The 16,701-nt window shown below is 35.9% G+C and overlaps 2 protein-coding genes across 5 annotated transcripts in view; both read right to left on the minus strand.

The window, feature by feature from the left end:
- med25 (mediator complex subunit 25) overlaps positions 1-2,942 on the minus strand; it is a 24,568-nt gene extending 21,626 nt beyond the window's left edge. For all 3 annotated transcript variants that reach the window (XM_015053072.1, XM_015053073.1, XM_015053071.1), the window contains exons 1-6: positions 2,789-2,942; positions 1,529-1,697; positions 1,410-1,455; positions 589-713; positions 409-507; positions 212-332 (exon numbers count right to left, since the gene is read on the minus strand). In XM_015053072.1, the coding sequence (XP_014908558.1) occupies positions 212-332; positions 409-507; positions 589-713; positions 1,410-1,455; positions 1,529-1,653 (516 nt within the window). In that variant the 5' untranslated portion in view covers positions 1,654-1,697; positions 2,789-2,942. The remainder of the gene's footprint in view (positions 1-211; positions 333-408; positions 508-588; positions 714-1,409; positions 1,456-1,528; positions 1,698-2,788) is intronic.
- An 11,158-nt stretch (positions 2,943-14,100) lies between these two features.
- Positions 14,101-16,701, minus strand: part of syt3 (synaptotagmin III) — a 60,799-nt gene continuing 58,198 nt past the window's right edge. For both annotated transcript variants that reach the window (XM_015053065.1, XM_015053064.1), the window contains exons 12-13: positions 15,838-15,931; positions 14,101-14,637 (exon numbers count right to left, since the gene is read on the minus strand). In XM_015053065.1, the coding sequence (XP_014908551.1) occupies positions 15,842-15,931 (90 nt within the window). In that variant the 3' untranslated portion in view covers positions 14,101-14,637; positions 15,838-15,841. The remainder of the gene's footprint in view (positions 14,638-15,837; positions 15,932-16,701) is intronic.

Here is a 16,701-nt window from a genome sequence, read left to right on the forward strand (position 1 = left end):
TTTTATTTTTTTTTTAAACAAAAAAAAAAAAAAAAAAAAAAAAAAAATTTTCCCCAAAAAAAAAAAAAAAAAAAAAAAAAAAACATTTCTAAAGAGGAAGTAACATTCAAATTGGTTCTACTTTAAATATTACATCTTGGAAAATGCTTAGAGCTGATTAATTACACCTGAAGGCTTGTATTGGAGCAGAACAGGGCATGACGTCTCTTACATCTCTGATGATTTTGACCAAGTTATCCGCTGTGAAGCCAGTGTAGCTGACGCTTTCCACGGCGGGAAGCAGATATGGAGGGGAGTTACACAGCAGCACACACACCTTATGCGTTTGACCTCTGCAACAGTGCACAAAATGACAAATTAATCTCAAATAACACACAGATTTGAAGATATGAAGAGACACCAGCTTACATTTGTTCTCTCATCTTTTTAAAGTCGTCAAAAAGCTGCAGGGCCACAGAAAGTCCCTCTGCGATGAGACTGCAGCTTTCAGCTCCGCCTCCCATGAACCTGCAGGAAACCAAAAGCTAAGAATCATCCCAGCTCCGAGGACAAATATTGATCTGGATTAAAGAAGATGAAGTTATTTACTGGATGCTGTCGATCCACGACACGAACTCGAAAGCAGAGCTGGTTGGTGCGTGACACTGGACGTAAGACTCCGGCGCGCAGTCAACCGTGTTGAACACCACCAGACCGTACTGCGTCCCTCCATACTGCAGGAAACAAAGTGATGCTCGCCTTCAAAAAACACTCCGATTTCAGACAGAATATGAAGTGAGTGGGGATGTAAACAATTAATGGGATATTAGGATAAAATTAGCTCAAATCGATTAACTAATAATGTCAGTTTAGACTTCTTTTAGTGGTGTAGTTTGGCAGCCATCCAGCAGAGGGCGCCGCTGGTCAACTCTAAACGGAGCTAAGATGGCGGAAAATAGAACGGGAGAAAAGAAACGATCTAATCAGGGATGAAAAATGCGCTTCATACGAATCTGGTTAAAGTATAAACACTCTACAAGCTTCTTAAATTTCATGTGAATAGCGCTCACGCTTAATCGATTTGCTACGAAGGTCAGGAAGTGACGACACAATAGCGGAGAAGATAACAGAAAACGAACAGACAAGACGCGAATAAGCCTGAGAAATAATGTGAGAAAACCATGATTTTCCAATCATTCAGTCAGTATTTAACACGGCTGACACAAAAACGTGTTTTTAAATTCAGCGTTTTGCGAAAAACGTGTTATGGAAAGACGGCCGGGCCTCTTGGTACAAAATAAAACTCAGGTTTTTAAGAAAATGGCCGCTTATCAATTCATCATTAGTCGATTGGTAAAAGTAATCAGCTTTAGATTAACTCATTAATCGATAACTTGCATCCCTTATAGAGCGGTAAGAAGAGCACTCACGTCTCCACCGAAATCTGTTTCTGCAGGAGGGCCTCCGTTGAAATATCTTGAAAAATAAATAAATATGGGAGTTAATTAAGTACACAATGAAACTCCAGTTTGGATGTTCAGGAACTTACTCAATGGCTGGAAGAATGTAGTTTTTCCTTAAAGACTCAAAGTACGGTCCGAGGTTGGCCGTTCCTTCGATGACGAACACCACATCAGCAACCTGGTTGGGCCCAGGTTTGGTGGAGGGCTCCATGCCTGCAGCTGAGCTCAATCCAAGGAAGGAGGAGGAAATGTCATCTAAATACAAGCAGACAGGAAAGAATATTCACACCCCTGAAACGGCTTTGAGCTGTTGTCACAAAATCCAAGGTACCTTATTGAGATTCTATACAACAGACCAACAGAAAGTGGTGACTTATTTTACATAAATGATTATATCCAGCCCCTCTTTACTCTGATACTCCTAAAAGCAGATTAATTTGTGAATAAAGAATAAAAATGAGTAACTCTGTAGTCCAGATAAAAGTTAAATTAAATAAAAAGTTTGTAATATTTAAAAATGTATAACTGTAATTTGGCTGGTGAGGGCCACATTTCTTTTATTCTCAAACCTTTTAATAAAAACCTTTATGCAAACCCTCTTAGTGTCTGTTTAACTTATAGCAAAGCTATAATGTGTTCTTAAATTGATAAGTGTTTCTGATGTTTGGAATGGATAAATGTGTTATGGCTTTAAGTTTGATCTGAATAAATCACAGAAATGTCTTGTTCTCTCCTTTAAAACAGTAAGTTATTTAGAAATTATCTTACTTTAAATTATCTGAATGTACACACAACATACAAAAGACAAAGAATTGTCAATAAATATAAGTGCAAACATTTTAGCCACAGTTTATAATGCATCAGAACTTGGAAAGGAATTAATTTTAAGCTGCGCAGGTGGTTTTACAAGTAGATTAAAGTCACAATCTGTACTTTAAAGCACTCCCAGAATTACTTATTTTAATATTTTGCAAAGAAAACAAAATATCATACAACATAAATTGTGTTTTAAACACTGAGTAGGCTGTGTAATAATGAAATCCATGTCATCGTGTTTAAATTTGGAGAAAAAGCTGATCAAAAATGGTAGAATTAGCCCTTTACTCCAGCTCCAAATCGACATCATACCTGTTAATTTGTTAGTAGCTGATTTAAAAAGCCAGCCTAAGCTAAATCCAAGTAAACATTTTTTCGCTTAATCAAGTCCATATGAATCTAAAATCAGAATCAATAACCGGTGTGATTCAACAGAGCTTCTTATTTAACATTAGCATTAGCAATAGTGAGAGTGTTGGAGTCTACATTGTCTCCTTATAACAGGAAGTTAGACAGCGGTGTGGACTAACCTGCTGCTTCACGGCTGTCCGTTAAAGCGTAGGATCGGGAAAACCGGAATCAAATCAGTCTTAATATAAACTAAACCGCACAGCTGCGAGGCTAGCGTGATCATAAATAAACTCATTTGTTTGATTTTTTACGGAAATGACGTCTAGACCCGCCCACCAAGACGTAACACGTCTTCTTCTTCTTCGCTTTTGGTCATCGATATAATATAAGATTATTATATCCGATTACTTATATTACTTAGATTACTTATATTATGTCTATGGCTTTTGGTTAGAACAGAAGACACCACAGGGGGCGCAGTGCTTCCTTCCACAGGTCTGAACGTTAAAGACTGCTAAGGACACGTGGACGCGCCCGCCATATTGGCAAGGGAGATTGGTGCTCGAAAGAGAAGAAAACGTGTGGAAATGTGCGTTTCCAAAAGCCCTATAAGAGCTTCAGGGTTACATTATAGATGAAAATTGTTTGCCACAAAATTATAAATTAAATTTAAAGTGTTGAATTCTTAAGAAAATACTTTAAAGAAATATTTACATATAATAGGAAAAGGTGAAAGTAATACTATATTCAATTGTTTTTAATTAGATTTTTTTTATTAACTATAACAAACAATAAACAATAAAATAATAATAATAACAACAGTCACTCACTGGCAGTAACAGTTAACATAATAGAATATGTTTAGGTACAATAAAATAAGATAAAATGCTTTAAAGCATTATTTAATGTGTAAAAAAATACAATTCAGACAAGTAAGTAGTTGAAATTATCTTTGGTATTATCTGAGCAGTTTTATTTGCAAACTATACCTGGCCCTGCTTCAGTGTTTCCCTTTGTGTCACTCTGGGACATATTCATTGTCAGAATTATTGTTCCAACTTTGTTTTCAATAATCATACACAGAGAAAAAAAGAAGAAAATCTTAACTTAGTTTTGGTCAGGATTTTCATTCATAATATCCAAGTACTCTTGAAATGAGGCAAAACTAACTTATAAATAAAATCTTAGCAAGAAATACGGACTTGTTTTAAGTAAATAATTTCTAAATAATGATTAACTAGTGCCGGTGGCAGATTATTTAACTCATAACAAAACTTTGTATTTTTCCAGATTCATTTGTAATAATAATAATAATAATAATAATAATAATAATAATAATAATAATAATGGTTCTAAATAGTAAAAATTAACTAAGCCTATAGACAGAACTTCAATATTCATTGTTCTTCATCATATTCTCAACAGTGCTCATGAACAGAGGGGAAGTTTTTCAGTATCTCCAGTAGATGTCAGCAAATTTCTTTAGTAGGTGAAAATCCCCTGTCAAGCCGCTGCTGAGTAATTTCCACAAACACTTGAGGGACAACATCATGATGACTAAAGCTGCTTTAGAAAACACTGTCAGGTTTCTTTGCTTTTGACTTGGTGAGTTCAAGGAATCACAAACTGAACATCACGTTGACTCATTTTTATGTTTACATACACATCATCAACCATGTCATGTTTAACATCAAAGGTTGTAATCCCGGAGATACAATGTGTAATTCCTCATCAGTAAGTCAACACAACATACAGCTAAACTATTTTTAATTAATCAACAAACTGTTTTTGGCAGGTATTGTATTCAATTCCAATCCCATCTTTTTCTTTCGTGGCCGTGCATACTACAGATTTAAGCTACATTAGCTAAGCTAATTTTGCTAGTTCGGCAAATGAGTAAGTACTACAATAAATACCACTGATATTTATCTTAGTATTACACATAGGTGGGTAGAGTACTATGGAGTATGGAGAGCCATTTGCGCCAAAATTAAATAAATAAATAAATGGCTCTCCATACATCATCAGATGGACCACAACATAAAGTTAAATGGAAATGTTGGTATTTTAACGACCAAAATGGCAATAGTTCATATAAGTAACAAAGAATAACTAAATTAGGCAAAATACATTTTTTTCCAAATCAGTTTATTTCAATAAAAATCTTACTCCTAAATGTATTTTTTATTTTTTATTTTTTCCAAAAAAAAGTAAGCTAAGTAGTTACAACCCAAGTCTGATTCGTACCACGTATAGAAGTGGAACAAACTGGATTTTTTGTGGGGTGAAAAGCCGGATATAAGTCGCATTTGGGTGAAAAGAAGCAGATTCGGGTCGCATTTTCCTGCTGTGACTGCAGCCTTTCACATTGGTCCAGTGGTCCGTTCTGCTGATGGATACTCGGTTCTGTTTTCATCAAAGTCAAAACCTCCCACTGACACAATAATCTGCATCCCGCCTGCAGAACCTAAATTCTGCAGGCGGGAGAAAACGGCCGGGCACGGCCGGAAGGGGCGCCTTCCGGCAGTAGATGAGTAAAGTTTCTATCTAAACATTCAACCTCCCGCAGCGCGTTTCCATTGTGACCGAGCAACATGGCCAATTTAAACTGACGGGCCGGCTTGTGAATGTTTGTTTGTGCATGATTGTGCCTGCCTGCGTAGGCACCTCTGATGTTTTCTGCTGCTTGAAGATATGCCGTCTAGCTTTGAACTTCAACACACACCATGCAGGCAGTTGCCAAGCAATTACAGAGAACCTGCTCTCTAGATGTGTCTTCAGAAAGCCAGACAATGTTTACTTCGACTGCTTTTGGGTTTTTCTCTTTTATTTAATGTCAGAGACTGACATAATAAAATATGAATGAAAAATATGGTGCACTGTGTCTGTAAGGTTCAGGTGGTGTGGCGAAGACAATCTATCTCCTGACCGTTTTATCCAGCTGGGAGGGCCAGATGGTCGCCTCACTACAGGTAATCACAGCCAACATGCTGCTACACTTAAATCCTCTGAAGTGGTTATCAGAGCTACCTGGGACATTTGGGATGTCATACATTTCTCATCCTCTCTGGGTTTCTCTATGAAGGCTGCTGGTGATGTGTAGCAAAGGTACGGCAGCCTGTTAGGGCCATATAGCTAGAAAAAAGGAGGAGACAATTTCAGCCAAAGAACTGAAAGTTTTAGATTAATTTCAGAAATATTTTAGAAAAAGCATGGACATTTCTGAGTTTTAAAAGTAAAAAATTAGTATGAAAAGAACTCAGATTTTTTTTAGTTTGATGTCTTTTTCTAGAAAAGTTTTGACATGAAAACGTATGAGTTTCAAAAGTTGAATATTTGTTAGAAAAAAACTACAATTTTTATATTAATTTCAGAAATCTTTGAGAAAGATCTTGGAAATTTCTGAGTTTCAAATGTCAAAACTTTAGCTTGAAAAAAAAAACTCAGAATCTTTTAGATTAATCTCAAAAATTTTCAAGAAACAGTTTGGACATTTCTGAGCTTGAAAAGTTTAAAATCTGCACTAAAAATAAAAACAAGAAACTTCCCAGAAGAAAACATGGACATTTTTTAGTTTGAAAAGTCAAACATTTTTGACAGAATTTAGACTTTTTGTATTGCAAAGCACAAAATCTTGTTAGTATTTGAGTTTTGCAATACACTGCAAAAACACAATCTTAACATGTAATTTTTGTCTGGTTTCTAGTGTAAATATCTTAGTAAAGGTCAAATAAGACAAAACTATCTTGCAAGTAACTTTTGAGCAAGATGAGTTTGATTTAAGTAAATAATTGTTTTAATATTAATAAAAATGTTCTTGTTCCTCATGCAGATTATTTCATTTATAACATTTCCCCCATATTATCAGTAAAATAACCTGTTAATGAAACTAGTAATTTTTCATCAAAATTAAAGAATTATTTACTTTAAACAAGCTCCTATTTCTTCCTGAAAAGTTACTTGTAATTTAGTTTTGTCTTATTTACTAAGATATTTCCTCTGGAAACAAATGTAAAAATTCTTGCTAAGATTTTGTGTTTTTGCAGTGTAATATTTACTCAAACACAGCTGCTTCCACTCGAAGACATTCCTGTCCTACAAAGCCATTGAATTCTTGTTTATCGTCGCAGGCGAAGTCGTTATCTGTAGATCTATTCGTCTTATTTTTATTTTTTTAATCCCCGCTGCAGTAACACCTCATGTTTAGTTGTCGGGTTTTAGAAAAATTCCTTCAGAGAGAAACAAACCGCCTCCCCTCCCGTCCGCTGCCTCTTACAGCTCACTGAACTGAGTGAAATGTCTTTCCGACTAAATGATTTTTTTTTTTTTTTTGCACGGTGGGAAAGTTGCCATGGAGACGGAAATTCCCCATCAGCCCCCTCCCATCCTCTCATTTTCCTCTCTTAGTCTTTAGTGTTAAGGCAAAGCTAACTGGTGGGTAGCCACATATATTTATATTTATATATATATATGTGTGTGTGTGTGTGGTCTGTAGCTGCCCATTATGGATGGTTTATATACAGACCCATCCTCCACAGCTATCTCCTCTGCCGCTCCAGGTTTCCCCATGCATTCCTGCGCTCCTCTTCCTCCTCCTCTGCCGCCTCCTCGTCCTCGTCATCCTCTTTTCATTTGTTTAATCCTCTCCTACTCCTCCTTCTCCGTCATTTCCCCTCTCATTGTGATCGCCCCTCTCTGCTGAAATATTCGACTTGCAAATTGCTACTGCGCGGCTTTTCGCTCCAGCAGCAGCGACACGACGAATAATAAAAGTGATTAAAAGAAAACAAAACAGGGAGAGAGAGCAGAAGTTAAAGAGCGCACTCTGCAGAAACACAATCATACAAACGGTTTCTGGTCTAGTTTTTGGTGTATATCTGCTAGTACACTTCAAATAAGACGAAAGTAACTTATTAGCAGTGGCGGTTTTTGATATGGGCAGTTGACCAGGGCAGCAGAAAATGGAGGGCGTCCAAAAACTGAAAATAAACCATAAATATTTGTAAAAATACGTTAGGACAACCTCTGCTCACAAGTAGCTTTTCAGCAAGATTATTGATAATAATAATTTCTTAATATTGATTTAAAAAGTGCTAGTTCCACTGGCAGATTATTTTATTTATAACATGGGGATAATAGTAAAATAATCTGCCAGTGGAACCAGTATTTTCACTGCAAATACACAAAATTCCACCAAGTAATTTTGCATAAGTAACTACTCAGCAATAGCAGCTGGATTAAGTCAGCGATTCTTGAATATTGATTCAAATTTCTAGTTTTACTTTCAGATTATTTCACTTATAAAATGGGGAGAAAATCGTACCGTATCAGTGAAATAACCGGTAAGTGGAACTAGTAGTTAAAAAATAAATAAAAATAAAAATCAATTTTAAGGAATTTTTTGTTTTTTGTAGTTTATTAGTTTTAAACAAAAAGCTGAATAAAAGACACTTTTCATCAGATTTATCCTGTTAGTTTCTACCTGTAAACTCTGAGTAGATTTAAGATTTTAACTTTCCCTACTCTCATTACTGCGCCTCCCTTCTGTTAAACATAGATGTATTTGGTATCCATGGAAACATCAGGCTCTTGGGTAGAAGATGAAAAAGCAGAATTTTGTATGGAGCTCTGGTAGTGCCAAAGAATGTGGTGGCTGCATCACTAATTACACAGGTAAGGTGGATCTTTGGTTTCAAAAAGTTAAAATCTTTTTTTTAATAATATTTCTGAAAGATTTATATCCTGCATAATGCAAAAAAAGATAAATCTAGTGAGGGTCAAAAAACAAATCCAAATTATTTTATGTTCCATCCTCATTTTTTCTGAAACTGTAGTAGCTGCTGTGACACTTAACTTCTGTTGGAGTCTCCCACCTGTTAGCTTTATTTTGATACAAAGATTATTGAAAGAGAAAAACTGATTAGATTTGGTTATGGTATTTTAAACACACATTTCAGAAAACCTCGTGGGTTTAACATCAAAACGCATTCATCAATAAAAAAACAAGCTCCTATAACTTGCTGAATAAGCAATTTGTCTTATTTTAAGTGCACTAAGATATTTATACTAGAAACAACACCAAAAATACTTGGTAAGATTTTGTGTTTTTGCAGTGTTCAAACACGACGAGGTCATAAACGCCTAAGAATGGAAAATAATATTAAATAAATGATTAAAACTAACTTACAAGAAACTTTTCAACAAGATATAGGAGCTTGTTTCTAAAAAGTTATATAAAAATGAACAAATTTCACTGGCAGATTATTTCAATTATAAGATATTATTCCCCATTTTATAAGTGAAATAATCACCAGTATTAAGGAATCATTGACTTAAAACAAGCTCCTATGTCTTATTTTAAGTGCACTAAAATGTTTTAACTAGAAACTAGACTAAAAATACTTGCTAATATTTTGTGTTTTTAGTGTTCAAACACGACGAGGTCATAAATGAATAGAAAATGATGTCAAATAAGAAAATTAACTTATAAGAAACTTTTCAGCAAGATATAGGCACTTGTTATTAAAATAATTCTATAAAAATTAACAAATTCCACTGGCAGATGATTTCATTTATAATAAGACATTATTCCCCAAGTCATAAGTGAAATAATCTGCTAATTTTATTGACATAAAACAAGCTCCTATGTCTTGCTGAAGTTATTTTTGTCCAGTGAAGCAAAACATTTGCTCTAGAAACTAGAGTAAAAACACTTGGTGAGACTTTGTGTTTTTGCAGTGCAGTGGCAGGAGCGAGCGCTGGCGCTGTATTTCAGGCCTCGATGAAGAATTCATGACAAAGTGGCTGAATAATTACGGGACTTAATGCACAGCGGAGAGTCTGAGAGCTTTTCTGCAGGTGGAGCATGTTAATCCTAATACTCCAGTCAATTACAGAGGGTAAAAAACCTGATATCCCCCCAGCTTTGCATTTGATACTCTGCCTGGAGGAGCGCAGCAACAGTTAGAAGAAGAAGAGAGAAACACCAGAGCGGATGATACATATCCTTTATTTCCATTATTGTTGCTTCAGCCACGCAGTTACTTACACATTCACCAACATCCTGTGACCTTTCCAGACTGAAACAATCGCCCTCAATCACCAACAACCAATAAAAAAGTAAACTTCTTGAATAAATTATATATATAAAAAACAACTGTAAACCGACAGAAAGGAAACAGAACACTGATAAACACAGCATAAATGTCATTTTCATCGTTGTTGTTGTAGTTTTTTTGACAACAGAGATTAAACTGCTAGGTCTCCATTTAGTCGTCATTAGTAGTATTAGTATCAAGTTCATTGTCAGATTTTGCTTAAAGCATCACTTATAGAATTTTTCATTGCATCAAGTTGACATCATTCGTGTTAATATAAGCATGCAAACATGTTTCCCCATGACCATTCGGGACTGGCACAAACAAGAGAAGACAGCATGAGAGAGGGGAGAGAGGGCAAACGATAAGAGACATGACAAGATGGAGGGCTGGGGAAGAAAAACAATAAAAACGAGCAGGTGGAATGAAAAGGAGGAGAAGAAGAAGAGAGCCGAAGGGAAAGAAAAGGAGGAGAATTATTATGGAGCTCCAATGAATCAATATCACCTTCAACGAGCTGATTGATCATCCCCTGACTGGAGAAACACAGAGAACAGAGAGCGAGTGACCTGATTTCCTTCATCCGGACGTAAAGAGAAAGAAAGTAGATCCCCCCTCTGGAGAACACGACGTGTGTTTGTGCGGGAGCGGATTAGAGGGAAGTGGCAACAATACGCCGAGCGTTACTGTTCTGCTCAAGTTCAGTCGCATTAGCAGGGACAGGCGTGGTTTTATAACTCTGTTGGTTTATAAGTGCTGTTTTTTCCTCCCTCCACGTCGGCTTTGTTTCAGGGGGATCCAAACCTATACGGAAGCCCATAACTGCCACATTGCATTTCTATAAATATTTCTGTTAGCGTTGGAAATGTGAACTTTGAATTTTATTGTGATAATTTGAATGTTTGATAGAGATTGAATGAAAATAAATTCATCATTCAGATTTTCAGAATTATGACTTTTTATCTCAAACTCATCCTGGGTTTCAAAATGGTTGACTTTTTACTCAGTTACTTTGAAACTCAAATTTAAAAAAATTATTTAAATTTCAAACTAATTTCTTTCATTTTATTTACTTTAAAAAAATAATTTTGTGACTTGAGATCCAAAGTATAACTTTAAATCTCATGATAATGTTGACAATATATAATCTTTTTACTAAAAATTCTGACAAATTTTTGTAATTATTATTTTGGAAATCATAGCTTTAAGTGTTTTAGAAATATATTAAAAAATATATTACTTTGAATCTCATAAATGTTACATTCACAATTTTTACCCAATTTTCCTATGAAAAATTAGTTTAATAGAAAATTAATTTTCTATAAAATAAATTTTATATAATTTTTATTTTATTTAATAATTTACATCTTTTTTATGACTTACTTGAATTGAGATTTCTGAATTTTATGAACCTACTACTTTAAAAACTGACCACTTCTGTCACATAAATAGGACTTCTTAATTGACTTTCATTAATATTGAAATTTAAATTACACACAAAACAATTTTTAAATAGTTTTCAATGTAATAACCTTCAAACTCACATTTTTGATATTTTATTTCCTAAACATGCCTTTGATAGAAACTAAATGATTCCTGTTAGTGCCATTACTGTAACGTTTTAACTCCCGATAATGGCATGCAGTGTGCCAGTTTAAAATTGGTAGCAATGGGCTTCCGTACTTTCAGTCATCAGCTTGTAAAGCAGCAGTTTTTTCATATGTTTTTTTAAGTTGTTGTGTTCCTTTGAATAATTATAAGCAAAATACACCAGCACCTCACCACTTTCGATCCCATCTGAGTTTTTCGCGCCAACATTCAGCACATAAATTAGTGAAAGAAGAACACGATTAACACGGTTACTTACATCAGGCAAAAGGTTCGAGAGGAGAGGAGGGCTGACTGGTGACTGGCAGCAGTTATCAGAGACAACAGACAATAAAAACTAACGTCTATCAAAGACGGTGCTTCCCCACCTATAGTGCAATGAGGCACAAGTAGAACACACACACACACATACACACACACACACGCACGCACACACACATACGCTCTCTTGTCTCTCACACACTCACACACTTTAGAGACACAAAACGAGACAAGGTTTGGCTTTGAAGCAAACTTCTCAGTGCAGACGCCTGAATTTTAGGAGTGGAGACAGAAAAACGATGGGAGGAGGAAGAGGGGACGACGGTGAGCACAGATACGTGTCAAACACACACATACACACGAGTACAAAACAAACACGCCCACAAACACTGAAACACACTGATAAAAGCAACACAGAAGTGTGTGTCCTTCTAAAGTCCTGTCAGAGACATGATATGAACAACAATTTGACCCGTTGAAGCGTGACAATGACTTTTTCTTTTCTTTTTTTTTCTTTTCTTCGACTGAGAAAGCAAAAACATTAAGTCCTGGAATGGTAGAAAAACAACCGAGTGGCGATCCAAACAGTCCAACCCCGATCCTGGAAACCCGTAAAAGTCTGGCGAGAAAGTTCCCCTCCTGACGAGATGTTTGGATGATTTAAAAAAAAGACGAAGAGGGACACGCTTCAAGGTTGCGTAACATGCTGAGGCCGACGAGTCCGTCCTCATTTTCCCGCTCATCTGACATCAATAGGAGCCAAACGTCTTCCCTCAAACCGCCAAATGGATGCACAACGGATGTTTGGGATTTTTAAATCTTTGTTCCTCCTCCTGAAACTTAACTTTCTCTCCATAGTCTGTACAAGTGCATGAAGCTTTGGTCCTGGTTGAAATGACCACTCTATGATGGCTTTCTATTTTTTTGTGTCTAGAATGAACTACAACACATCAGTGACGTGCAGCGAGGCTCACGACCGGCAAGGCACGGACTTCACCAGAGTCCAAAATCCAAGATGGGCCCCTTGCATGATATTGTTTACATCTTGAAATCACTGGAGGGCAAAAAGACGATTCCTTCTGAACAATTACCTAAGCCTGGAGATGTAGGCATTATTAGTTTAGTGCAGTGCGTCACAGCAAAGGGAAAAATAATGGAGAAAAACCGTTAAAGAACAACTCAAAACTACTTTTTTCTCACACACTGTGTTGGCTATGCTAAACGCAGGCTTGTTGCCATAGCAACTGACAACACCACTTTGTTTCAGGTTTCAGCATCAAAAAACAGTCAAACACTTCCCACACAAAGAACAGAACATTCAGTTTGTCACAGTATTTTGTTGTTAGGCTTTATGTTTGTTTTAAGTGATCGCCGTGGAAGGTTAGCTACCGCTGCTATTGGCTAAGCTAACACTGTGGTGGTAGATTAGCTAATTTAAACACCTGCTCTACTGATAATCTGTCAGAGTTGGTATTCAGATCGCCTTTTTTTATTTTTTAACTGAACCGAAACACAGAATTCCACATCACATCTACATATTACATTTATCATAGTCAAGCTAGCATAACAGAACTACTTCCCTCTTCCTCAGTATTTTTTTCTTAATTAAAACTTTTTCCTGACCTTGTTATCTAGTTGTCATAGTGTCGAAAATTAGTAGTAAAGCACTGCATCCTTTTTTTTCTTTGATATACCTGGCGCACATTTAAGATTTAGTGTGTAATATTGACAACTTCACAGCTAAAATCAATGCTAGTCATTGTTAGCAAGCAGCTTTTTGCCCTCCAGCAGGGAGGTGGGGGTGAGATCCTGCACATGTGATGTCACGCCGAATGGGTCCATGGATGCTATATTTCAAATTTTATAATAACTATATCTAACAATATAATAGCAAGAAAGATAAATCAATATTTAAAAGGTTATTTTTTTGATTATTTAAATGTTTTCTTTGGCTGACCTCTCTCTTTTCTGATTAAAATTGAAAATTGTATGTGATCTTACCTTTATTTTATATTAACTCATCCTTCTCCACAAATATTTATTTTGTTGTGTTGTTAAACAATTAATTAAATCAATTAATTATTTCTGATTTTACTTTTATTTTCAAAAAGTCTGGCAGCCAAAGACGTTTTGTTCCATCTCTGATTTCATTCTTTTCAAAGTGTAGAAGAAGAGCATCTGTTTCTCGTTGCGTCTATTGGGCTCAGCACTGCCCCCTATCAGTGTGGCATGGTACTTTCTGCCTCACTCGCCCCATTTCCACTGCACATTTATGGCCAATCAGAAAGACTAAATGTGTCCCAAACATTCATTAAATAAATTAAACATACTATGGAAAGTCAACATGTGTAGAAAATGTGCAATTAAGCAAGTAGATTGGTGATACAGCGCCCCCAGAGGTGAGGCACGGTACTACACTGCCTCACGCTGGTCTTCTTTAATGCATTTCAACAGGCAATGCAGTGTAAATTCAGCGAATTTGACCATAAAAATGTTGAAATAACCGATAAAAAAACAATTTATAGAAAAAGTGGAAAATCTGATTTTACTTCTTATTTTTACTCATACAGGTGAAGCACTGCCTCACCTGCCTCCCCTAACCGCACGTCACTGCTACACATATCCAAAGAGCACATGAACTACACACATACTACAAACTCTGTGTATCCGCATGTGTGTGTGTGTGTGTGTGTGTGTGTGTGTGTGTGTGTGTGTGTGTGTGTGTGTGTAAGAGACAGAAAGAGAGGAAAGTGTGTGCACTTCTTGCTAGGTCCCAGATTTACACCTGACTTTGTTCCTGTCTGCATGTGTTTGTAGTCTGATGTTCACACTGCAGCTCAGGACGGGTGAAGCTCCGCCCCCTCCCCTCCAGCTCAGCAAACACAGCGCAGAAGTTGGAGTATTCATTAGCAGGAGCAAAACGGCACTAGCAGCTGGACACTGGCAGCGTCTCCACGTCTCTCTTGTCTTTGACGGAGAGAATTATTCACAGATGAGAGGAGAAGAAACAAGAGAGAGAAAATAAAAAAAGGAGAATCTGGAGCCGTAGAGATGATAATGACCTGAGGAAGGAGAGAAGAGGCGGATTAAGCATGCGTGAGACAGTGGGAGACAGGATAATATATAAACAGCATGGAGTTTCTGCAAGTCAGGCAGGAGGAGGAGGAGGAGAAGCATTACATAACCCATAACATCTAGATTACAGATGATGCTCTGCAAAAACAAAATATAACCAAGTTGGTCTAGTTTCTTCTGCAAATGTCTTAGTAGACCTGAAATAAGACAAAACTAACTTACAAGTTACTTTTCAGCAAAAAATAGGAGCTTATTTAAGTAAATAATTCCTTAATATTGAAGAAAAAGGACCAGTTCCACTGGCAGATAATTTCTGTGACAAAATAGTAGGACCGTACTTAGGAAAAATAAAATTACAAAGTATATTGAGAATAAATGATAATATTGCAAGATAAATTCGTACCAGAATAAGTTGAAATAATGAGAATAGAATTGGAATAAAATGAGAAAGTCATAATATTTCTTGAATAAAGTCAAAATAATGAGATTAAAGTCCTAATATTTTGAGAATAAAGTCATAATATTACCAGAATATTTGTAATAATTATTCATTATTAGTAAATAATGAATAATAATTCATTGTTCAAATAATCAATAGGATATTCATTATTTGAACAACCAAAATAATGAGAATAAAGTCCTGATACTTTGAGAATAAAGTCATAAAATTATGACTTTATTCTTGAAACATTAGGACTTTATTCTCATATTATTTAGGATTTATTTTGTATTGTTTTTATTTTCTTTGCATTGTCCTAATCCTTTGTTTTATATTTCACTTATAACAAAAATCTTGTTATAAGTTAAATAATCTGCCAGTGTAAGTAGTATTTTTTCATCATTAATAAATTATTTTACTTAAAACAAGCTTCTTTATCTTCCTGAAATGTTTGTTTTGTCTCATTTCAAGTGTACTAAGATTTTTGCAGAGAAAAATTCTTGGCAATATTTTGTGTTTTTGCAGAGCTTTGAGCTGCAACATCTGACGACTTCACAGCCTCTGCCTTATCGCGCCCTCACAGTTTGGTCATGCTTTTTAAGACCCGACTAGATGCCCCCGTGTTAATTGGACCAGAGAGCATCTGCCACACAGCGGTGGACGTGTGCTGGAATTAAAAAGTCAGAGTCCAAGAGAGCTAATGCTATCTGTGGAATGCTCCGGGCCAATAAACACATGAGCGACTCACCGTTTTAATCAGAGTGGGGGCTGTCCACCACAATATGCGGCTTAGGGGAGGGGGCTGTGGCACTCTTTGATACGAATGTACCAATTGCTTTTTCCTGTAAGGAGAAAAATCTCCTGTTATTGTTTTATCATAAAAAAACGTAACAAAAAAAGAAAAAGAAAGTTTCCTAAAGACACGATGTGAGGAAGAAGAGGGAGATATCTATAAAGAGAGACGGATTCACTGCAGCACGGATGAATCTCACACCGGATTTTGGACTCGTCTGCTGAAAAACATAAACATATATATATATATATATATATATATATATATATATATATATATATAATTCACTATTAATCATTATTTTTTGTGCCATTATCAATCTCTATTGATTAGTCTTTGTATAGTTATATAAATATGTATTGATATTACTAAATAATTTATTAAATAAATTATGAACGGCTGTGTGCTTTGCAATATGCTCTTCATACATCAATATCAGAATATTCCATTCCTATTCTATTGTTATAGCCACTAAGCATATTTAACATTTAACTATGATGAACTATGTATTAAAAACATACTTAAAAATACAATTGTTTATAAATGTAGCTTTGATAGATGTTTGAATATGGTTTCCAGTAACAAAAAAGCGTGTTATGATCGATTAAATGCACTGATACGTCATTGTGCCTGCTCAACACATAACGCTGAGTGGAGTGGTGGACCGCTCCAAGATGGCCGCCCTAAATCTCGTCAGCGACAATAGGCGAGAGCGGTCCATGAGGCGTCTATCCTTATATTATGTCTATATGGCAAGCCATTTTAATATAAATTCGGTTTTACCGCCCTTACATTCCAGATATCTCAAATTGTTTTATG

Source organism: Poecilia latipinna, unplaced genomic scaffold (assembly GCF_001443285.1).
Source record: "Poecilia latipinna isolate Pla-1442-1.1 unplaced genomic scaffold, P_latipinna-1.0 Scaffold1158, whole genome shotgun sequence".
In the NCBI taxonomy this organism is placed as follows: Eukaryota; Metazoa; Chordata; class Actinopteri; order Cyprinodontiformes; family Poeciliidae; genus Poecilia; species Poecilia latipinna.